Raw genomic sequence first — 25,663 nt, 5'->3', positions numbered from 1 at the left:
CTCCGTGTCCGCTTCTCCGGAGCAGCAGAAAACAACCTTTCTCCCTCCTCTATGTGACATCCTTTTATATATTTGAACATGGCTATCATATCACCCCTTAACCTCCTCTTCTCCAGGCTAAACATGCCCAGCTCCCTTAGCCGTTCCTCATGATGATGCAGTTCTTGTGGTTCTCTGGCCTGCGACATGAATCCCCTAACTCTACAACCAACTTTTGCATAATATTTATCAGTTTACTAAGCGGCATTCTAGATGGCGATTCCAGCAGTCTCTATTTTATCCTCTTCATTCTTTTCAACTAGTGCGCATCTGATGCAATGACCTACATTCATATTAAAGTAAAGCAGAAAAACCTTGTTGAAATCGCTGCTTTCACAGCTTGTTTTGCAGTTCATTCTTTTCTGGAGCATTAGAGCATAACAAAAATGGAATCCAATTGCGCATTAGGGAATTATTTACCCCCTCCCCGTCTGAACCCAAAACGAACAGAAAACAGAGTCAATAGTAACCATTCAATCTGAAAATATGCCAATCGAGGAATGAACCAATAATAAAAAACCCCAGAAAATTTGCGCACAGAAAAGAAACAAAGCTATGGATTTCCTTTAAAAAACAAAAATACACACAAAATAGCTGTGTGAAGGAGAACCAGCCAGTTATATTAAAAATGTGTGATGCTTGGTCACCAGTAGAACATAGCATGCTTTTGATAGAAATCTGGACACATTTCAATTGATTATATATCAAGATGGAATAGCCTACATTGTGGGGCTCCAGCAAGAGAAGGGAAATGCTGGAGAAGCATCTGACAGTGGTCGTTGTTATAAAATAGACTTTTTGAAAATGTTCATGAAAAGCAAGTTATTTTTCCTGGATTTGGAAACAGTTGAGCTATTAGGGGTCTATGGTAGGTAGGAGTTAGGCAGCATATAAATGAAACTGTACTGATTTCCAATGTAACCCACCAGAGACCTCAGCATTCAGAATACATAAGCAAGTAAGTATGAACTCCTTTAATTAAGGCCTTCTCATTAATTCAGCCAGCATGGATTCCTTGGCCGGGGGAAGGAAATGCTACAGTCTTCAATGCATCTTGGCACAGGATTGAAAAAGCCTTTCTGAGTAAAAGTTGCCTTTGACAACAAGCTGCATAAAAAAGACCCCTCATGGGTTGCCCGTTGTCCTGGTAATACACAATCAAGCAATGGCTTTAGTCCTATGCCATACCTACAATACTGCATCTGTGCAGTCAAATGAAGCAGTATACTGAAGTCCTAGTGTTGCATACATTGAAGAAGTGGGGCAAAGAGGAAGGGAGCCCAAGAAAACCAAATGCTAGATAGCCACCTTCTTTGGCTTATGTTGCATAACCCCCAATACATTTTGTTGCCTGCGGTGAATGACATGTATTTTCATGTATAGAAGCTGACCTGGATGATAGCAGAATCTTCTCCTTTGAATCTTCTTTCAACACTAGTGACAGGGCACATCCTGAGAGCAGCAGATTTGTTTATGGGGCACAGGAAAGGCATATGGCAAGCATAGCTCTGTCATCCAATACTTTGTCACCATTACCTATCATTCCCTGTGCATGTGCCATTTAAGGTGCCCACCTTACTCTGCCTAATGATAGGGCCAGCCCTGCCCATTTTGGGGGGAATTTTTAAAAACAAAAATCAGTTTTGTGTTAGATCAAAATCTTTAGGAACACAAAGGAAACACTCACATGTGTATTGTAGGACTGGTGCTTTCTTTCAGTTTTTTACTCCTGGGTAGCACCAACCCCAATTTCCCACCCAGAGACAAAGACGGGTTAAAGGGGAAAGAGGTGCGGACTTAAAGTGGTAACAGTGATCTGAGAGGGGGGCAGCCAGAGTACAGTCTGCAGTTCCCAGTCCCTCTCCTTGGAAGCTTGAACTGGTGGGGCAAGATGAGTAAAACCAGGTCCTTTGACTAGGCAAAATGGTTGTCCACTTCTGAGTTCGGATCAAAAGAGCAGAATTATTTAAATCAGTAGGAGAGAGTGGAAGGAGTGGGAAGTGGCTTTAAAGGGAAAGAAAACACATACTCACTATCTGAGGTTGTCTTAGCAACTGACAAAAAATATGTTCAGTTGACGTGCAAAACCGAATGGGTCATCCCAGGTGATTCATCGAAGACACACAAATGGGAGGTGGAAGGAAGCTGGAAGCTTTGCTCTTTTTATCTCTGCAGTTGCAAAAGGGGAGGGCCTGGAGATTAAAAGGTATGAAGATGATCCACCAATCCAGGAAAGCCAACTCTACTTGGCATCCTGGAGATCCATCACATACTCAGAGGGGAATTTTGTCATTTGTGTTTGCAAGCTTGTTGAAACAAAGCATGTCAGTGAGGCCAATCTCTTTCTTTTTTCCTGTGCGGGGTAGGGGTTGGGGTTGGGGTGGGGGGAGTGGATTAGGGAAAGGACACCACCTGTGGATGTGAAGATGGGAGGGAGATGCTTTAGAGGTAGCTGGCTATCTCTTAGTTAATGGCATGGTCCTGGTAAAGAGGCATTCTCTTAAAGGGACAGACAGAGGTAGGAACAATATTTGCTTTATTTTCTCCCTTGAGGTATGTTTTCTGAGGTTCTGTTTTGCAGGATTTCCATTGGTGCACATAGGCACCATTTGCAAGATTAATGGCAGGGACTGCAGGCTTAGTGCTGCAGAAATCTTACTTTTCACATTTCTCAACTGAAGTCATTTTTTCCTATTGGAAAACTTCCTCTGAAATTAAGGATTTGATTTCCCAGTTATGAAACATATAGTGGATGCCCTGTTATACCATGTATCCTTTGGGTGGTTTGCTACTTGAGTGACTAAAATCTCTGTGGTTATTTTTACTTCCCTAATTTATCCTGTTTTTTTTTCTTTTTAAAGCACTTCCTTACCTTTCTCTCCTGTGAATTTTCAAAGAGCTTGATAATTCAAGCTATCATACTTCCTTCAAAAAGTCTAAGGTTTATGTATGTAAGGTTTTCTCATTATATTCTCACAAAAATTCAGTGAGATAGATCAGGCTGAGGGAAGGGGAATTGCCAAAGACAAACCAATGAGAAGAGATCTGAACTATAACAAAAGATAGGTATATTGGACTATTTTTGGTCTGTACCAGTTTTGCCTATGTTTATTTATAAATTTGCTGCATCCTGTTTCCATGCTAATCTGCATTTTTGTACTTAATTATTTCAACAACTAATTAAAAAGCTACATTAAAATTCATATTTTTATATTTTATCACGAGATATTCATTTGAACATATGCATTACTAGTCTCGTTTTATCACAGGAAAATGCACTTAATATGTATTCATGGTATGTTTCTGAGCTGAGCACTGTATCATACAATTTGTAGAAGTGTGAAATCTGAAGCATAATCACATTCCGATTTGCCACATTTATTTAGGAGTTGCTGATCAAGGTAAACTTAACATAAAAATTCACAAAATTCAAAAGAGCCCTACCTGTAACTTTCCAGTGCAACACAATACAGCACTTCATTGGTAAAGTTTCAAACTGTGTGTCAACACTTGATTTTTAAAAAATAAAAATAAAAATTGAATGCTATTCAAGTTGTAAAAAGTTCTAGATAAATGTCATTGTTCCACATTTGTTAAACAAAGTGCAGCTTGGTTTTATAAACTCTGCCTGTTCTTTAACTGTATTAGGAATTTGATTGTACATTTACATCAAAGGCAGACATGAAGCGGCTTCTCAGTCTGTTGGTAAGTTGCAAAATAGTTTTTCTAAAGAGAAGGTTCTTTTCGCAGCATATATATTTTAGTATCTCAGAGCCCATTGTTCTGTTCTAATTACAGTGAAAGCATAGAAAGAAGGATCTTAGACATATTTTAAAACTTTGAACTCCACAGACTAATCTTGTGCCACTTTGTAAAACTCATTAAAGTTAGCAGAAACTTTCAGATAATCAAATATGTCTTAAAATATCTATTTTCTCATTTTTATTTTTTGTGCCATGTATATTTAATCCTTGATTAATTGTTAGGCTTTTTTCTCCAACCAACCTTTTCAGAAGATTTTTCTTTGCGTAATCAAAGTGTAACCCTTTAGATAGCTTTTTCCCAATGATACTTGAAAGAGAACGCAATTAGTTCTTGATGTCTGAGCACTTCAAACAGCACTTTATTTTATTTATTATATTTGTATATCTCTCTATGAAGGCTATGTGCGCCTCCAGTGGCAATGCTGAATCTATGAGCACCCCCCTACTATAAACCTGTTCCTTTGGGGGCGTGTACCTCCCACATGAACACCACTCAGCTGTGGGGGGGGGGAGCACCTATTGGGAGAAACTCTGTCGTATGTGGATTGAATTTTAGATGATGATCGCAAAATTGTAGTGTTGGACTAGATGATACTCAGGGTCCCTTCTAACCCCCTGGAATGCAGGAATATGCAGCTGCTCCATTCTGGGATCGAACCCTCAACCTTGGCGTTATCAGCATCATGCTGTGAGTTATGGGTTAAAGATAAAAGTAAAGGGACCCCTGACCATTAGGTCCAGTCGTACTCTGGGGCTGCAGCGCTCATCTCGCTTTATTGGCCGAGGGAGCTGGTATACCGCTTCCAGGTCATGTGGCCAGCATGACTAAGCCGCTTCTGGTGAACCAGAGCAGCGCACAGAAACACCGTTTACTTTCCCGCTGGAGCGGTACCAATTTATCTACTTGCACTTTGACGTGCTTTTGAACTGCTAGGTTGGCAGGAGCTGGGACCGAGCAACGGGAGCTCACCCCATCGTGGGGATTCGAACCGCGGACCTTCTGATCAGCAAGTCCTAGGCTCTGTGGTTTAACCCACAGCGCCACCCGCGTCCCAGAGCTATGAGTTAGGGGGGTGCTTTTGCAAAGGTAGCTCTTTAAAAGGGGAAGGTGGCATATATTGTAAAATTGCAATTCCTTCTTGGATCCTGGCCTAAAACTGCATTCTCCTAAATAACTATGTTTTGATTAAAAATAGCAAATTCAAAACACATTTTCCCAGGCTATTTACAAACCTTTTGGGAAGTAAATCCTGTTTTAAACTTTTATATTCTTTTGTCAACAAGTAGTTCTATTTTTCAGTAGTTTCATAGGGTCTGCTTGAGCCACCCGCTGCACCCCTCTCCATTCATGTCACTGCTCCACCCCTGGGTATTTTCTTCCGCCAACCTTGACTTCCCTTGGCAAGCCTTCATCGATTTTTTTTTCCCCGTAGGAGAGAACAGCTCATAGCTAAATGATACATGCAAGGGACTGATAGGATCAGACTCCTAATGTATATACTGAAACATTGGTTGGACATAAATCCTGTGAGCATTACTTGTTTCACAAATAAACCACTTTGTATACTTTGGGGGTTGTGATGATACTGTGGTGTAGCTCCAGGTCTTTAAGTGGCTATCCTGGAATACTAGACCGGCTATTAATTTTTCATTTATTTATAGAAATGAATTATTAATGTTGGCTTCTGCCACCACAGTCTAAGATTTTGAAGGTGAGCACAGACAACTCACAGCATGAGCCGAACTGTGAAAATGTTTGTCTCACAGAACCCTGGAAAGGGAAATCATACCGAAAGTGAAGAGGTAATTGGAATTAATGCCTGGAGTAGGGCTTTTGTTTTTTGGTAAATAGATATGAGGGGACATGTGTCATTCTGCCACGAATAAGCCTCTTCTTGTGTATATAACTGCTATCTGCAATAAGAATCTCTGCTTTCAGATTAAATAACAAGGCTTTTGTTTAGTACTGTAAATTAAGATTGTACCATGGAACATTCTCTCAATACCTTGCAAGTTTGGTGTTTGTTTGTTTGTTTGTAGTAGTAGTAGCAGGCTATTTTCAAGTTCAGTACATGTGTCTTTCCTGAGGCTTCCCCCCCCCCCAAGTTGCACAGTAGCTACCATGACAGATGTTTGCTTCCTTAGCAAACTGTTCCACTGGCTTTCTTAGCAGTGAGAAAGGAGCTTGAACAATTTATCTCCCTCCATAGTGCCTTCAGTAGAGAGTAAGGGACTGCTCTTCCTCTTAATAACTCTGATAAATATGTGTTTGTGTATCTTTTTAGTCCCTCCAAATCATGAACTCTCAAGCATTCTTGTGGAAAGTTTTTGATTGTTTCTAGAATACACGAACATTTACTCCTTACTTCTCACCGGAAAAAAGGCCTTCGTGTTAAAATCCTTACACATTTTTCTGATAATTAGGCCCCTGTTGCTTTGTGTATTTAATGCTGCTCCCTCGCCAGCTTTTGGGTGGTTGTTTTTGTGTTGCTGTGTGTATAATCACGAGGCTTTTGCCATATTTCTGATATAACGTTCAGAATCTGCTGTGTGTTTGTATTTTCTGTTATGTGGCGTTATGACATGAATGGCGCTCAAGAGTACACGTGTTAATTATTTTCTCCTTGCTGTGTGCACTTACTGTGGCTCTTCATATTGATTCTAGCTGGATGGGCACAACCTACAAGACTCGATGGGTAGTTCTTACATAACTTAGCATTTTTCATTTGATTTTTTTTTTGGGGGGGGGGGAGTCGATGGCTATTCATATGCACAGCCAAAAAGTTCTTATTGTAGTGGAATGCCATATTTGCTAATGAGAATTTAATTGCAGAAAGGTCTAATGTATTACAACACCGGGGGCTCTCTGTGGGCCAATCATATCATCAAATGCAAATATCCTTCAGCCAGGTATCTGAACTGAAGGTTTCAAACTGAGGGTACTGATATAAAGTACAAAACAGGAAATCAGGTAGCAGTGTTGAATCCTCCTTACTACCATAACTATCTCCCCTCCATACTGACTCCAGGCCACTTTCCCCTTTTGCCTAGGGTCACACCTGGTTACTGGAGTAAGAATATCTTAGGGGATAGATGGCAGTGGGGGGGACCAGGATACAAGGGGAAGGAATTCAGGACACATATGCCCATCTTGTGCCCATTTTGTATTTTGACGCCTGATAAACCCATGATTGGGACAAGCCTGGATTTGAATACAGGTATTTTGCCATCCAGCATGCCCCCCCCCTTTTTAGTATATTTCTAGAAAAAAAGTTTTGCTTAAAGATAAGACAGAGGGAAACTTTGTTCTCTTGTTTTTCATTTCTTGGCTGTTTCCACATACCTTTATTGCACTGCATTTCTGTGTGGCACCTTACTCTCAAGTGCACTGCGATAGGCTTAATGCGACTAGGACTGTCAATGGGACAGGCATGGTGGGGAGCCTTCTATAGTCTTCAAAGCTGAAAGAGTGTTCAGAATCCTTAAAACTCCTTCGCATTTTATGAATAGCCACCTGCAATTAAGACAATAATTGTAGAGGATAAGAGAAACAAATTAACACTCACTGGAAAATGTGAAATGCATCTTGCAAACCATTTGACATGTGTTCAGATAAGTAATAGTGGCATTTGTTTACAGAGAATGATGGAAAGTGAAATTGCTATGCACCTGCAAGCTCTTTTTGATTTTCTAAAAAGCCACCTTCTGTGTATGATGCAATTCCTGAACTGGCACATTTTGGGGTCAATGATGGATTTTAATATATTTTTTGTAAGGCTGTTTTTTTGTGTGTGTGTTTTGTTCGCTGCTGTCAATAGCATTGCATTAATATCTGACTGAACAAATGTTCTAAGTCGGCTTTCTTCAACCCTGGGGCCCAAGATGTTTTTGGACTACAGTTCCCATCACCCCTGATCATTGGCTAAGCTGGCCTGAGATGGTGGAGGTTGTAGTTTAACAGCATATGGGGAACCAAGATTGAAGAACTGTGCTCCAAGTGACCATGGCAGAAATAAGATTCGGTCTGTGAAACAGAATCATAGAATTGTAGAGTTGGAAGGGACCCCAAGGATCATGTAGTGCAACCCCTAGCAATGCAGAAATCCTGCCCGCAGCTGTTCCTGGGTGGGCTCAAACCACCAACCTTCTGGTTAACAGCCAGACACACTGACCCATTGCGCCACAGGTTCCCCCCAATATAGTTCACTGGTAGGAACATCTGGCCTCTGTTGTGAAGGCTCATTGGTTTAGACTGATGGAAGTCTATTATGAAATCATTTCCCCCCTCCCCCGGTGATACATGATATCTGGAAATTGCAAAAAACAACAACCCTGTAGTGTTGTGCCCAAAATTATAACTGAGAGATCTTTCAGTACAAAGCAGTCACAATGGCAGCATTCCTCACATGTTGTTTTACTCCAGTTCTTTTAATCCCCAGCCAGCCTGGCTGAGATAGGATGTGTGGTCCTCTTGAAACACAAGGTTGGGGAAGGCTGATATTCTGTGGTATGGGAATAATAATGCAGGCCTACCTTACAGGCTGAAATAATGTACCCAAAATCACTTTGAACACTCCAGAGGTTCTGCGCAAGTGCTAACTACAAAATAACTTTTAGCATTTATATAATGCCTTCCAGGTTCAAAGAGGTTATGCCCAGCTCAGTAAATTAACAAATAAATAAACAACATAGCTTCCCAGCAGATCATCAGTGGCAATCAGTAAAAGCTCATAGCTCCACAGTAGTGACTCATTTAATAAGCACAATTATTTTGTTTAAATCAAAATCACCACAGGAGAGCCTGAGATAGCAGCTGATTCTGAAGCCCTCCACATTCCGTTTCATTCCCCTGCCCCCCTCAGAATTTATTACAAGGTCGTTTTTTCCAAAAGAAAAAGTAAATAAAAATGGTTTTGTCTTTTTTCTTCTCAACCTGACCCGCCTTATGCATTCTCCACCTTGTGCAGATTTACAGGAGCTCCGGGCACCTTATGCATTTAGTTGGTCTGAGAGCTTCCATTTCTTCCCTCACATTCCTACAGTGCTGGAAACAATAACAAAGCAAATGTATCCCCGGCTTTGTACAGTAAATCATTCTGCTATATGTAAAAGTGAAAATGACCTGTTTGGGTGCCTGAAGGAATATTTTAGCTTGTCGTTCTTCCTGCAGGGGTGAAAAGAGCCTGCTAACTTTCCCATTCCTCAAAAGGAAAAGAGAATGAGCTGTTTAAGATTAATACTCCTTATGGTGCATCATTCAAAGCTTTTCCCTTCAGCTTGAAAATAGGGCAGTTTCTGCGGTACCCATTTGTCACATACTGATTTTAGCCCTCCACTCCCCCCTACAATATTTTCTTCTACATTCTCAGCTAAACAGCAAATAAGGGTGTCAAAAGACTGCCTCAGAGGTGACGTATGATTTTAACAGCGTTTTTGTTTGTTTGTTTTTTTAAAAGCATTTGAATTTTCGAACTCTATAAATAATAATTCCTTTCCTTACAAGAACTTCTGAATAAAAAGTGCTTTGGCACCTGAGGGGTTAATGATATTACAGATTTACAGATTATCCATATTTTCCTTTAGCCAGGGAACCTGGAGGCGGTTGGAGGATGGATAGCGGCTAACAGAATGAGGTTGAATCCTGACAAGACAGAAGTACTGTTTTGGGGGGACAGGGGGAGGGCGGGTGTGGGGGACTTCCTGGTCCTGAATGGGGTAACTGTGCCCCTGAAGGACCAGGGGCATAGCCTGGGAGTCATTTTGGACTCACAGCTGTCCATGGAGGCACAAGTTAATTCTGTGTCCAAGGCGGCTGTCTGCCAGCTCCACCTGGTATGCAGGCTGAGACCCTACCTGCCTGTGGACTGTCTTGCCAGAGTTGTGCATGCTCTAGTTATCTCCCGCTTGGACTACTGCAATGTGCTCTACGTGGGGCTACCTTTGAAGGTGACCCGGAAACTGCAATTAATCCAGAAGGCAGTAGCTAGACTGGTGACTGGGAGTGGCTGCTGGGACCACATAACACTGGTCCTGAGAGATCTGCATTTGCTTCCAGTACGTTTCCGAGCACAATTCAAAGTGTTGGTGCTGACCTTTAAAGCTCTAAACGGCCTCGGTCCTGTATACCTGAAGGAGCGTCTCCACCCCCATCGTTCAGCCCAGACACTGAGATCCATCGCCGAGGGCCTTCTGGTGGTTCCCTCATTGCGAGAAGTGAGGTTACAGGGAACCAGACAGAGGGCCTTCTCGGTAGTGGCGCCCGCCCTGTGGAACGCCCTCCCATCAGATGTGAAGGAAATAAGCAGCTATCTTCTCTTTAAAAGACATCTGAAGGCAGCCCTGTTTAGGGAAGTTTTTAGTATTTAATGCTGTATTGTTTTTAACACTTGATTGGAAGCCGCCCAGAGTGGCTGGGGAAACTCAGCCAGATGATGATGATTATTATTATTAGAACTGTAGTTTCATAAGGGGATCTGAGGGTCTATTAGACTCTGTGTTGAGTCCATTAAGAATCTTGGGACTTGTGTTTAAGACAAGGGGCTTAAAAAATGAGAGTTGTTTTTTTAAACTCTTAGTACCTTTTTTGTTTTTAGAAAGCCTATGATTTCCAAGAAACCTATGTCACAGCAGTACAAGCTGATAAACATTTGTAGTTTGTCATAAGCTTTCCTAAGCTTCATGAGATGAATGCTTTCCTACAGTATGTATATCCATCATGTGAGAACTCCTGTTTTCTAGTCAATATGCTACCAAGAAAATAGCTAGAAAATCTTTTTCGGATATCGGTAGCAGGGAGAATACTTTGTATTTCTGAAATTCTTAACTCCCAAGGAAAGTAAGGGGGGAAACCCCCACTTCTAGAGCATGTTCAAGCTCCAATTTCAGAGCAGTTCAAAAACAAGAAGCCTGCTCATTTTCATAAGGATACTGCTCTTATCCGTCCCTAATATTATCAGCAAAGTGGGATAACTCAGCACTAAATGGGGAAGAATTTGAGAAGCAGTTTGGGGACAGATGGACTCTGAATTACTCAGTGTGTCAGGGCCAGCCCTATCATTAGGCAGAGTGAAGTGGCTGCCTCAGGCAGCAAATTCAAAGGGGTCCTGGCGCGGAGCAATGGCAAGATGTTACAGTTGTGTATATATGTTGTATAATTAGAGTAGATCTTATTTTTTCTCCCCCTGTCGCCATCATCTTCTTTTCTCTTTTTATTAGCAAGGACCATAGTTTTGAAACATAAGTGAGGCAGATAGCTTGGTATGTTTTGAAAAGGGGGGGGGATGCTTTTGTTCAAAGACTATCTCTTTTTTTAAACAGCAACAACAACCATGAACTAGCCTGCTTAATAACAATTCAGTAAGGAAAATTAACTTTAATTGAAGTCAACATAGGCATATTTACATCCGCTGTATATTCAATGTAATCACAACTCAGTCTGACAGTCTCTAAACATTGACTATCTAAACAACAATTTGCCATTCCCAAGTGCTGTCAGTAACTGTGAAAAGATGTAAAAACAAATCTTCATCTTGTGCATCATTAGGCATGTGTAGTGGTGACCTCTTTAAGCACAGGATCCTGCATCTCTGTGCAGTGAGAAAAACAATGAGCACCATAGAAATAGATATTAGCTAGGAAGCTTTCATATCTTCAGCAGGCATAGGCAAACTCTGGCCCTCCAGATGTTTGGGACTACAATTCCCACCATCCCTAGCTAACAGGACCAGTGGTCAGGGATGATGGGAATTGTAGTCCCAAACATCTGGAGGGCCGGAGTTTGCCTATGCTGTACATTAATTAAAGGAGTCAAATGACTTATTTTCTTAAATAAAAGCAACATTAGAGGAGATAATTTGGAGTTGAAAAACTGCTGGGGGAGAAGGCAGTAACTAATGTGAAGACATTTGAAACCCCTAAGTAAGGAATGTTGCTTGGGAAAGTGACACTGCCCCCCCTGCCCCCCAGGAATGGACTTAAGGATTGTCATGATGACTAGCTTTCTAATATAGAAGCACTTTGTGTGTCCCCCACCCTCCCTAAAGCAGAGGTCCTAAACTTGTGCTCCAGGAACCACTGGTGGTCAGCAGACTGGTGGTATGATGAAAGTTTCCAGAAGAGTCAAAAACATATTCATTTGGTCCTGCTCTTTGATTTATTACAAAGATCAACTACTCAGAACAGAATCTACTCAGAATCAAAATCAGAGTCAGCCCATAATCCCAAAATAGTTTTTTTTGTCGGAGGCAAAGGACAAGATCAGGGGTCAGCAAACTTTTTCAGCAGGAGGCCAGTCCACTGTCCCTCAGACCTTGTGGGGGGCCGGACTATATTTTTTTGGGGGGAAATATGAACGAATTCCTATGCCCCAAAATAACCCAGAGATGCATTTTAAATAAAAGGACACATTCTACTCATGTAAAAACACCAGGTAGACCCCACAATTAACCCAGAGATGCATTTTAAATAAAAGGGCACATTCTACTCATGTAAAAACACGCTGATTCGTGGGTCGGATTTAGCAGGCAATTGGGCCGGATCTGGCCCCCCGGCCTCAGTTTGTCTACCCATGGACAAGATGGTGTCCTCCCCTCCTAATCCAGGCTGGATCAAAGAAGTGTTTCAGTTAAATGCATTGTAAACTTCATACAGAGAAATCCCGTTCTGGAGATATCTGCCACAACCTGAGGGTAGCAGGCTAGCTTAGGGAGTGTCGTCAGGTCCCATGGCACACACAACTCGAATATATTGCCATTATTCTCTGCCATTCCCCCTCAAATTTGCTACTTCAGGTAGCCACTTTGCTCTGCCTAATGTTAGGGCCTACACTGACAACAAACATATCCATCACATTAGAAAGTCAAAACTGCTTTTTAAAATATGTGTTGCATACTACTTTGATTTGTAGAACAAAAAGAAGTTTATTAAGTGGTCTACTGAAACACTCAACAATTTCCAAGTTGTCTCAAAACGTTTGAGAACTGCTGTCCTACAGCTTTGGCATATATGTTTTCAGTGGAAATCAATCCTTGTTCCTCAGGGAAGATCTCTAAACGCTGGGGGGCAAGCTGCTAAAATCTGCTAAAATGTGAGGAACTGTGAAAGACAGTACTTTGTACCATGCTGTGTATGATGCTGGAATGAACATTGTAAATTTTGTCGTGCTGTTTGTTATTCCTTCGTTATAAGGTGATCTGTACGTCCATATTAAAGCCATCTTTATCTGAAATGCAGTTATAGCAGATGATTCTAAACAAGAACAGAGAAGCATATTAAAGGTGTATTAATTTAAATGCACTTGAAATTTATTTATTTATTGTTCATCTGCAGCATAGTTTTCAGCATATCTTTTATTTCTTCCTTCATACAAGAACATTTTCAGTGGCAATCACTACTACTGTCATAGTTTTGAGTGCCTGAATCTATTTCATAATTGATACGATTGTAAATATTAATGGTCGGATCAAACCTGAAGATTACATGGAGAGAATATAACACATCAAAGCATGTGATGAAAGCAGATTTAGGAGTGAGTCCTCCTTGTTTTCCACAGAAACAATGCCATTTTTCAGTGTTTTATATCTTTAACTGTTTCTTTGCATCTCACCTCACGAGATGAGAGAGTTTTCTTTTACTGCTGCCATATTTTTGTTTGCCTTAAATTTTCACCCCATTTTGAGCAGTGTATACTAAGATTCGAGTCCTTTTTTATATCAGATGGTGTCATAAACGGCTTTGTCACAAAGGTCAGCTTCTTAGCTTTCTGCACTAAACAGGCTTAAGATGCAGTTTCCCCCTCCCTGCCAGTGTGGATTTTACAGAGCTATTGGGCAAAGTTATCAGGGCTGTTTTGTTCTGGATGCCATTGTGCAGTGGCAGTAAGACTAGCTCAGGATCCAGTAAATGGAAAGGTGGCTCAGTCCTTGCAGAATTTGAAATGCCCTGTTTCAGGACCTTTTGCTTGATGCTGCTGGTAGTGGGGGAGTTGCCACTGATGGAGTGAGAATTTCATCAGTCCGTTGTTGTCAGCCAGTAGGAAACTGGTTTAACTGGAAGAGCTAGATGGAGGGACACCTTCATTCAACCCAGCCCCCCTTTCCCAGCCTGGCAGAAGTGGGACTTGGGTTGCTTTGCCCAACTCCTCAGTCACAATGAAACATCTGAGTAAACATACCTAGGATTTTATTGATTTAAACTCGTGCATATGCCAGTAAAATCTCAGAGCAGTTCGGAAATCACCTACCACAGCAACTGCCCTTAGAGGTTACTGCTTCTGATCGTGCAGTTAATATGCAGCAATTGTGCCTAGAAGCTATTGATAGCCTTGACCTCCGTGAATTTGTTTAGTTCTCTTTTCAGGTCATCCAAGTTGACGGTCATCGCTACATCTTTGTGCTGGTGAATTCTGTAGTTTTAGCTATGCTTCCTTTTGACTGACCTCAGTCTGTGTTGGCCCATTTAGCTCAGTACTGTCAACACAGACTGGCAGCAGCTGTCCAGGGTTTCATGCAGGGGTATCTCCCAGCCCTACCTGGAAACGCCAGAGATTGAGCGTGGGATTTTCTGCATGCAAAGCAGTCAACAATAGCCTCTCTCCTAGAAGCTATGCCATTAATGTGTATGGAGACTTCTAGGGTACCACATGAGTAATTTTGCTTCTTTTAGTTCTAAGTACACAACAGCATTGTAAACACTGGCATACAACACAGAGAGCTGTTGTGCACATTTTACAGCCTCAAAGTGGTGCACTTTGGCATTTGAAGGATTGCTTTCAAAGGAGATTATCACATAATCCTGCTACTGTTTATATCCAGCAATGGGAAATGCAAAATAAATCCCTGTAAAGTAACTAATAATTACGGATGTGAAGAGTGAAGATAAATTATGTTAGTGTTTAAATAATTTGTGTTGATTTTTTCTTTATTTAAAAAAAGAAGACGATCAGGAGGGTATCCAGTTCGGCTCAGTTATTTTTGTCTTTCTCTGCTTTTCTTCTGCACTGAGCACATCCAGATTAAATTGACACTGCAGTTAAGATTTGGCCATATGTATTTTAGCAGCACCTTAGAAATGGCTCAATGCCATAAGGACATCGGAAGAGTCTTCTGGATGTGGCAAATGACCCATCTAGTCAAGCATCCTTTTCTCACAGTGGCCAACTAGATGCCTGTGGGAAACCTACAGTGGGACCTGAGCTCAAGAGCACTCCCCCCACCGTTGAGATTTTTAGCAACCGTGACACCTTTTTTGAAGGGCAAAGGCTCTTTTGTGGAACCATGTTCCTACAGTGTGTACTCTGATGAATCTATTCATGATTTATTCATCCTTTCATTCTTCAGGAAATGGTCTAAGGTGACTAATACTTGGAAAGCATGATGGCACTCAATACGACATTGACTGGGGAAGAAGCTGAGTGGTTCTTACTTCACATTATGTATTTCCCCAAACCCAGTTTAGGTCTATTTCTTATCATGTGTGCACAACATGGAAGAGGTTCATACAACCTTCCCAAGTGTTGAAGGTGCCCATGAGTGGGTCTTGGGGGTCATACCAGCTACTCTGCCACTTATGGGGGTATATGCACAAGCCATGGATTGGCAGCTGTGTGAAAGGGTTGTAGGTGCACACTGGTCCTCCCTGAAGGAACCCTATTTATGTGCATTGGTATGTATGTAAGGCCCCTTCACACAGTTCCCATTGTTAATATGCAAGGGTGGTTATATGAACCTCCCAAAAGAGTCTTCTTGAAACAGCCTCACTTTAAGGTCATAGGTGAAAAGCTAGTTGGAATGTTCAATTTGGTCTGCCAAAATCAAAGTAAGTCTAGATTTTAATAAAACGAGGAATCCGATGATTATTCAACAAAGTGCATCTAAACATTTAGGTCCTAAAGTGTGTTATGCTTGTGTTAGTTATTACTGCCTTATGTCACAATTCCACACATATAATAGGATTTAACATGAATTCACTTTGCACTCAGAAATACAGAAAAGTCACTGTTGGATTGAATGGATCAGGCTCATTTTGAAATACTAATGATTTTCATTTGTTTTTAGCCACAGAACCAAGTCTTCAGGCTGGCCTCCCCCTTCAGGAACCTGGACCTTGAACCAGGGATCTTCCTATGGATGGGAGATGACGGCAAACAGAGATGGGAGAGACTACTTCAAGTAGGTTGCTGCTTGATGAGTTTTGTATGCAGACTGAAGTGCAGAGTTTAAACCTAAGTATGCTATGTGCTAGCTGCAAATTTGTTAGCCAGTAGGTTATATGTTAACATGAACTGTATACAGCATCTTCCACAAAGAGTCTTACATGTGTACTGTAAAAAACAACAACATCTCAGTGTCTGAAATCTGGATATTTAAAACATGTCAAACATATTTTCTGTTAGTCTGTTCATCTGAAGTTAGTGCATTCTCACCAATATAACACAGCTACTTTTCTTCCTATGTCCATTGTGCCTATGTCAGGTTGTTCCTGAGCAAATATGCAAGGCTTCAGACAAGGTGTAGGCTTGTTGAATTCATTAACCAAGCATGCAGCATGTTACATTTTGGTTTTGCTGTTCTCCATTGTGTGCCTGAGTGCTCCTTGTTTTCAAATAAGCGTTTCTGATTTGAAGGTTCCGGGGTGCAGAGGTAATGTCTGAAATACAGTTAATTGGCCAAGGCCATATATTCAGCACTCTGAATGTAAAAGAGGTCTCTACTCAAAGCATTCAGCTGAAAGGGGAAAAAGAAGAAGGTGTTCCAGAACAGGGACAATAAAAAAAGGAAGGAATGTGTGTTGTTTCATCTCCTTTTTGAGGTTTCTGTTCCTAGTGGCTGTACATTGAGGGACATACAAATGCTGGGGGAGTGGGGGAGGGGCGGCTGTACGTGCTTTGCTGCTGTACTTCTGCTTTGTCAGGTGCGTCAAAAGCCGAAACGTACCTTAATACCAATCCACTGAGAGTGAGCTCTAAGGCTGCATGTGCATGATATATTTAAAGCTCATTTAAAGCGTATTCCTCCCCCTCCCCCCAAAAAAAGAATCCTGGACATTGTAGTTTACCCCTTACACAGCTACAAAGCCTTTGTGGCTTAGGGCCCTCGTATTTATGGGACCGCCTCTCCTGGTATGCCCCACAGAGGACCTTAAGGTCCATGAATAATCACAGTTTAGAGGTCCCAGGCCCTAAAGAAGTCAGATTATCCTCCACCAGGGCCAGGGCCAGGGCCTTCTCAGTGATGGCTCCGACCTGGTGGAATGCTCTGTCCTATGAGACCAGGGCCCTGCAGGATTTAACTTCCTTCCACAGGGCCTGTAAGACAGAGCTCTTCCACCTGGTTTCAATTTGAACTCAGCCTGATCTTTTATTCCCCTTCCTTCCCCTCTTCCCCTTTCTGTGAAGATTACCCACTCCGGGATCCCACAGCTAATTCTCCCCTGGTCTCCTTGCTGGCCCAAATAGGACTAATTTAGCCAGCTAGCCCTGGTGATCATCTACTGTTTATTGGGTGGATTTTCCCCCTAAATTTATTTTTGAATTCTGAATTTATTGTTATTCACATTTTACCGTATTTTTCGCACCATAGGACGCACCGGACAATAGGACGCACTTTGTTTTAGAGAGGGGAGAACAAGAAAAAAAAATTCTCCCCCTCTCTGCCCAGTGCCCCTTCAGCGAAGCGGCAGGAGGCGCTGCGCAGAGAGGGGGAGAACTTTCCCCCTCTTGTTTTCCCGCTCTAAAACAAGGTGCCGTTTAAGGTGCGTTCAGGCGGCTACCTTGGAAGCCTGGAGAGCGAGAGGGGTCGGTGTGCACTGACCCCTCTCGCTCTCCAGGCTTCAGGTTCCTTTCGACCTGCTCTTTGGGGCTGGCGGGGGGAAGCCCACCACCAGCCCCAAAGAGCAGGTCAGGGAGCAGCGGAAAGGCGCAGCAGAGAGGCTCCTGCTTCGCGGGGTGCTTCTTTAGCCCCGCGCGCGCTCTCCTGGCTGGAGAGGTGACGCGCAGCTGTAGAGGTTCCTGCCATAGCCGCGCGTCACCTCTCCAGCCGGGAGAGGATCGCGGGGCTATGGTGTCTTTGCTCCATAGGACGCACACACATTTCCCCTTCATTTTTGAAGGGGAAAAGGTGCGTCCTATAGAGCGAAAAATACGGTGTACTGTATTTTATGCTGTTTTTTGTTGCATCAATTAAGTGTTTTAAATTTATTGTTAGCCGCCCTGAACCCTGTTTTCTGAACCAGGAAGGGCGGTGTATAAATAAAAATTTATTATTAGTAGTATTAGTATTAGTATTAGTATTAGTATTATTAGTATTAGTATTATTACAATGCCCAGAACCCTTAACAGGCTACAATTCCCAGGGTTATTTTTTTTTGGGGGGGGGTGAATGTGCTTTGAGATATAAACAGAAGGATTGGGATAGATAAATGCTATTTATACCTCAGAGCAGTGGTAGGCGGTGCCCATTGAGACTGCTAGGGTAGAAGGGCAAGGAGACCAAAATGGGGTGGAACCAGAGCCAAAGGCTCCCGCTGTCCTTGTGTAAGTAAGAAGGCAAGCAGGTAGAGGCTGAGGTGGGTCAGGCAGTGTCCCATTCATCCTAATGGACTAGCCTTCACTGCCCCAGAGCACTCTGAGCCTATGGGGAGGGGGGCATTCTCAGTTTCCGTTACCTCTTTTTTGACCAACAGGGTGAAAGCCATAGGCTTTGTTGTAACCTGAGTTTAGCGTTAGCACTACATGGTGAAGTGTGCTCTATAGGTCTAAAAGGCTTGGGTCTGTTAGTGATGCTGCTGGGTTGTATTCAAGGATCCCATGAATGGGGTTCTATTCATGAGAAGGACACTTCCAGCATGTTTCCGTGTAAAGGTATAGGTAGTTTTCACTGGACCTCCCTCCTCTCTGTCACTAATTTCACCCCGCAGAAATATTCGCCAGAGAGTTGGAATACCTTCTAGAACAGTAAGTAAGCCAGTGTAAGGGACTGCAGGGGTAAGTGGGAAATCGTCTTTGCTCCATCTATTAGTGGGAGTGTCCAGAGCACTGAAAACCTTTTCTGAGAAGGAGTATATTGTTGCATGCCATCCCAGTCTCCGAGTGGTGTGAGATTCCAGGTGTTCCAGGTGCTTTCCCAGATTCCGTTTCCTCGGCATGAAGAACAGCAGAGACTGTTGTGTCTTTAGGATATATCGTTTATTTACACGTATATACAACCTAAGCCCACTGTAGAACAACTCATAGCTTTAATGACCCAAGAAGTTCTTGCTTCTCCTATGGCCACAGCCTTGGATTCCAGCAAATATCAAGCATGGCTCTGTCTCTCAGCTGCCTAGCCTGCTTCTAGCTCTCACATACAGTGGTGCCCCGCAAGACGAATGCCTCGCAAGACGGAAAACTCACTAGACGAAAGAGTTTTCCGTTTTGGAGGTGCTTCGCAAAACGAATCTCCTATGGGCTTGCTTTGCAAGACGAAAATGTCTTGCGAGTTCCTGCGGGTTTTTTTCCCTCCCCCACCCCATTTTCTAAGCCGCTAAGCCACTTATCAGCTGATCTGATAAGCTGATAAGCCGCTAAAAGCTGCTAATAGCGCTAATCCGCTAATCCGTCAATAGGCTTGCTTCGCAAGACGGAAAAACCGCTAGACGAAGAGAATCACAGAACGGATTCTTTTGGTCTTGCGAGGCACCACTGTACAACTCTGGCCTTTGTACTTCACACTAACAGCCAGGTGAGGGAAGGACCCCCACCCATTTGTTGTCTGCTATCTTAATGGCCCATATTTAGGGGTCATTATAAAGAAACTTGCCTGGCTATTCCAGCAATTGAACCCTTGTTGGATCCAGGAATAATAATAATAATAATAATAATAATAATAATAATAATAAGAAGAAGAAGAAGAAGAAGAAGAAGAAGTTAGTTGTTGTTGTTGTTGTTGTTGTTGTTGTTGTTGTTGTTGTTGTTGTTATTTATACCCCGCCCATCTGGCTGGGCTTCCCCAGCCACTCTGGGTGGCTTCCAACAAAATATTAAAATACCATAATACATCAAACTTTAAAGCTTCCCTAAACAGGGCTGCCTTCAGATGTCTTCTAAAAGTCTGGTAGTTGTTGTTCTCTTTGACATCTGGTGGGAGGGCGTTCCACAGGGCGGGCGCCACTACCGAGAAGGCCCTCTGCCTGGTTCCCTGTAACTTGGCTTCTCGCAGCGAGGGAACCGCCAGAAGGCCCTCGGCGCTGGACCTCAGTGTCCAGGCAGAACGATGGGGTGGAGACGCTCCTTCAGATATACTGGACCGAGGCCGTTTAGGAATTAGAAGGGACTCAGGCATACAGCCTACATCTGCCCCAAACTCACAACAGTATTATGAAAAGGGCACAGTGGTTTGTGACCAGTATTGGCAGTCTTCAGTATTGAGTCTGAAATTTGGATTAAATTCTCTAGCCATGCTGATGAGTATGCAAAAGCTTCTATGTTGGGTACTGAAACTCTCAGACACAACAGCCTTCATTTCTCTGCACTGGGACTCACAGTGATAGAATTTAATTTCATATATAGCCCAAAGAACTGAATTATAATAAAGTAGTACATTTCTTACAATGCTTCCTTTTGCTCTTTAGTTGCATCTGCCTTGTATTTCTTTTAGCACCTTGAAGAAGCCATGCAATTACCCAAGCAGATGCAACCAAATGGGTTTTGTTTTGTTTTTCTTTATTGTGAATGCAGCTTTCCTTGGCTCTGAGAGAGCCAAACTCCATCATTTATATTATTAATGGCATGTCCATGGTAGGCGATGCTCCCTAACTACTAATAATACCTACAGTATTCAACACAGAGGCTCACAAACATACTCATCAATTTATGCTTCAAGATCAATAGTGAACAAATGAGAAGGTCAAGGTTTTTGACTCCCATCTACTTATAGTTTCCAGCTCTGAGGCTGTGTTGCTTTCATATATTTTATTGGGCATGCATTATACATTGCCTGCTTTTCCTAATATCAGGCCCAAATGTTTATTCTGCTTGAATTTTTTATATATTTTTGCTGTTTTTTGTCTTGCTCACAGAATCAGGGATACTCCCAGTTGTTACTTAACACCTGTAATCCTGAATATCCCTGAGGGTTGTTTACATGGGCAGTACAATTCTTTTAAAGACCCAGTGTTGTTCTGAATGATGTTTGAAGTGAATGTGCATCCTTTGCAAATACTTTGATTGTAAATAAACAAACAAATACTACATGCTTAATAAGGAATGAACTTTCTATGCAGTAATTTTCTTAGAATAGTTTATACCTTCAGTGCATATATATATATATATTTAGAGATTGCTAAACAGTGCAGGTGGCGCTGTGGGTTAAACCACAGAGCCTAGAGCTCGCTTATCAGAAGGTCAGTTGTTCGAATCCCCGCGACAGGGTGAGCTCCCGTTGCTCGGTCCCTGCTCCTGCCTACCTAGCAGTTCGAAAGCACGAAGTACAAGTAGATAAATAGGTACCACTCTGACGGGAAGGTAAACGGCATTTCCGTGTGCTCCTCTGGTTGGGCCAGTAAAGCGAGATGAGCGCCGTAACCCCAAAGTCGTCCGCAACTGGACCTAACAGTCAGGGGTCCCTTTACCCTTTAAACATACTTTGTCCACATCATGTCAGTTACTGTGCCGATCTCTGCAAGCTAACAGTTAAGAATTTACAGGCTAGAAAAGTTAAACAAAAGCCTCACAGATGCAGTTTAGAAGATGCCTCTGTCTTGGTGAGATCAGAGCAACATGATTTATAGAAAACTTGGAAACTTTCCGTTCTGTGTCATTACATACTGTATTTTTTGCACCATAACACTCACTTTTTTCCTCCTAGAAAGTAAGGGGAAATGTCTGTGCGTGTTATGGAGGAAATGCCTACGGGTGGCATGCCTACGGATTTTCCTTCTCTAAAAACTACATGCGTGTTATGGTCGGGTGCGTGTTATAGAGCGAAAAATACGGTAATTCTGGGGAAATTCCAGAGATGCACAGTGCTTTCATATAACCTCAGCTCACTTCAAACAATATTTGTCAGTGGTGTCAGTAAACTCATACAGCTGTTGATCATTCAGTAATGCAGATGGGTGAATATAACTTCAAAGTGAATGTGGAGATTTAGAATATTTAATGAAAACCATATTGGACAGTATTCAATGAAATGCTTATGCTAGTACAAAGGTTTTTGTCTGCTCATCAGAACTTACCCTCTCCTCTTCTGATGCACCCTGACCCCTCAAAATCTGCTCTGTGGACTCCCCACGGAGAGGGGGGTGGCATACAGGGAGAGGGTTCTCTCCCATTACCAGTGCTGAAATAAGATTAAGCTGCCAGCTGGCTTCAATATGAGGAATGCAGAAAGGGGCACCATCTTATCCTTTTCTCCAGGTGGCAAAATATCTCTGCTTGAGGAGCAGCTAATTTGCTGGCAATTAACCCATAAATTATCCAGGATGATAAGGAACTATTAGTGAGTGCTCTTTGGGTTTCGTCAGTCAATAAGCCACAAATGCACCTAACTTCATCCAACCCGTTTCATACAAAATGAAAGGAACTGAAGTGTTTCTCCTGTGTCTTAGGACTTCAGAGAATATTTTTCTGACAAGGGAAGTAATTAGCTGGGATTACAAATAGGAACAAGGCAGACAAAAATGTAGATGTGCTTCCTTAGGGCTTAATCATTTTCCCATAATTAAAATCAAGGTTTGTGTTTTATTTTTGGACGCAGGAAATATGCACAGTAATAATGTTTGTGCCTCAATATAGTTCAGAAGAACAATAAAGCCACCTATCATGAAAATAAATGCATATGAGGAATCCAATATTGTGTGTGTGTGTGCGTGAGAGAGAGAGAGAGAGAGAGAGAGAGAGAGAGAGAATTTGCTGTACATTATGCTAACTATATGTTTTGCTTGGAGTACGGCCTTATGCCCTATGAGGTGTGGTTAAGTCTATTGCCTTCATTGTTCTCAAGCACATATGCAAGTAGATTCAGCATTGTATCCATCAGGGTCAGTTTGCCTGTACATTCAGGTCACTGAAAGCTGATTTAAATGTGTGAGAACCCTGGTGGAATCTGCCAAAAAGTATTACCTGTGTAAGTGACCCCCATACATCTGGCATTACAACTGACTTGCTCTTCTCCACATGCATGTAGCATCTGCATGCCTGCACAGTTCTTACTTGGACCAAACCTCACTGGTGCCAAAATACTGCATGCCTAATGCCAGTTCTTAAAGAAATGGGAATGCCTGATCACCTCATCTGTCTCCTGAGAAATCTCTATGTGGGACAAGAAGCTACAGTTAGAACTGGATATGGAACAACTGATTGGTTCAAAATTGGGAAAGGAGTATGACAAGGCTGTATATTGGCTCCCTGCTTATTTAACTTATATGCAGAATTCATGATGTGAAAGGCTGGGCTGGATGACACCCAAATTAAGATTGCCGGAAGAAATATCAACAACCTCAGATATGTAGATGACACAACTTGGATGGCAGAAAGTGAAGAGGAATTAAAGAACCTCTTAATGAGGGTGAAAGAGGAGAGCGGAAAATATAGTCTGAAGCTCAATATCAAAAAAATGAAAATCATGGCCACTGGTCCCATCCCCTCCTGGCAAATAGAAGGGGAAGAAATGGAGGCAGTGAGAGATTTTACTTTCTGGGGCTCCATGATCACTGCAGATGGTGACAGCCGTCATGAAATTAAAATACGCCTGCTTCTTGGGGAAAAAGCAATTACAAACCTAGACAGCATCTTAAAAAGCAGAGACATCACCTTGCCAACAAAGGTCTGTATAGTTAAAGCTATGGTTTTCCCAGTAGTGATGTATGGAAGTGAAAGCTGGACCATAAAGAAGGTTGGTCACCGAAGAACTGATGCTTTTGAATTATGGTGCTGGAGGAGACTCTTGAGAATCCCATGGACTGCAAGAAGATCAAACCTATCCATTCTTAAGGAAATCAGCCCTGAGTGCTCACTGGAAGGACAGATCCTGAAGCTGAGACTCCAATACTTTGGCCACCTCATGAGAAGAGAAGACTCCCTGGAAAAGACCCTGATGTTGGGAAAGAATGAGGGCACAAGGAGAAGGGGACGACAGAGGATGAGATGGTTGGACAGTGTTCTTGAAGCTACCAGCATGAGTTTGACCAAACTGAGAGAGGCAATGGAAGACAGGAGTGCCTGGCGTGCTCTGGTCCATGGGGTCATGAAGAGTCGGACACGACTAAACAACAAAAAAAAAATGTTGGCACATGACATTTTGAAGCCTTTTGAAGTTATACCTGCAGTATAGAGGGAGATGAGCAACAGAATCTAGGGGGCTGTGATGTTGGGGTTTTGGAAAACTGGCAGGAACCCTGTTTCTCTCCTGGGTGTTCTGGTATGTCAGCTGTCTCCTTTCCTGCTGATATCATTGTTTCTCCTGCTTTGATGTTCCTTGGGCTAATGCAGAGGGGTGTGGTGTGTGTGTGCAGATATAAACATGCAAACCATGAATAAATAACAGAGGTGCAAGTGTGTCTATCTGCATGTTAGCAATAAAAATGTGAGAAAGCTGGCAGACATAAGGGACTGTTGCGGCAGTTGGATGACATAATGTGTGATGCATGGAAAAGTCTTGCATTAACCAGCTTGCCAAGACACAGGAAACCTGGAGGTAACATTTTTGGGGAAAGGGAAGATAAGGAGAGCCCCTATAAGAGCCTGCTTTGCTTATTGTGTCCACTCTGCACATGCACACTGTAGTTTGACTAATCTGCTTTGGGATTTTTATTCTACTTTTCAAGTACCAAGATTTTGTCAGGACTGGAAGCATGCTTTCCTTTTTTTCAAAATTGCTAATGTGATCCTTCCTTCCTTCCTTCCTTCCTTCCTTCCTTCCTTCCTTCCTTCCTTCCTTCCTTTCTGTAAGCTACCAGGCTGTGATTCTGCAAAAAGCAAATAGCACTTGAATTGGTCACGGTGGACTATATATATTTCTGTCAGTCTTAGTTGTGTTCTGTTTTGTTATCCTAGAATCTTAGTGATTTGCCCCTAGAAAACATAACTATATTAAGTGACCCCAATGAAGGGAAGCCATTATTTTACATAAAATAAATTTGAGCTACAGGTAATTGCCAATGCACGTTTGGACCAATGGATTTGTACAATAACATTTCTCAAGTCAGTGCATGCTCTGAAAAATTGCTTTGGCATCAGACACACTATAAATAGTAGTTGCTAAATGCAGTGTGTTACAATATGATGGATGACAGCTCTGCCAAAAAGCCATTTTGCCACCATCGAAAGGCAGCTGCAGAAATGTAGTTTCTCATTTATTTATGGGAAGAAATGGTCAAGGGGAAAAACCCCCAGCAATTTTCTTTCAAGTTAAAAAGGAAGTACACCTGCAATCTTATTAAAGTAAAAGCAGTAAAATGGGCTATAAATATTTGGACAAGAAATTCAGTGCATCAGCAATATTTTATTGGCGTTTTGGAAGTTTACACAATTGCACAAATAGGAGCAGCAGTAACAAGTCAATTAACATATCCAGGTTTGTATGCTGCCATCTTCTGCCTGCCCAAATAAAATAATTGCTGACACATGGACCCTGACCTACATAATTAAACACTATTTTAACCACTGTGAATATATTGCACACTGTTTTGAATTCCAAGAGCCTACTATGGCAGATACCCCCTCTTTCTCCTTCCCTAGTTATGCTCTGGGACAGATTACACTTGCTGCTGATATAAGCGTAACAGAAAGCCATATAGGAGGCCCAAAAATAAAAGGAGTTTTAAGAGTACAGCAGCATATGTGAGAACCATAGTGGCTTGGATTGGTTTGATACTGAAGTGCAAAC

General features: G+C 42.2%; 1 protein-coding gene across 4 annotated transcripts in view; it reads left to right on the top strand.

Annotated features, from left to right (window-relative positions):
* Positions 1 to 25,663, top strand: part of FRMPD4 (FERM and PDZ domain containing 4) — a 219,658-nt gene that overhangs the window by 124,801 nt on the left and 69,194 nt on the right. For 3 of the 4 annotated variants that reach the window (XM_082220847.1, XM_082220848.1, XM_082220850.1), the window contains exon 2: positions 15,857 to 15,970. In XM_082220847.1, coding sequence (XP_082076973.1) covers positions 15,857 to 15,970 — 114 coding nt within the window. Of the gene's footprint in view, positions 1 to 2,185; positions 2,246 to 15,856; positions 15,971 to 25,663 lie in introns of those variants that run through there. The other variant, XM_082220849.1, reaches the window with a different exon arrangement.

This window comes from Podarcis vaucheri, assembly GCF_965113315.1.
Source record: "Podarcis vaucheri genome assembly, chromosome: 4".
Lineage (NCBI taxonomy): Eukaryota > Metazoa > Chordata > Lepidosauria > Squamata > Lacertidae > Podarcis > Podarcis vaucheri.
This window is presented reverse-complemented; position numbering and strand designations above follow the sequence as displayed.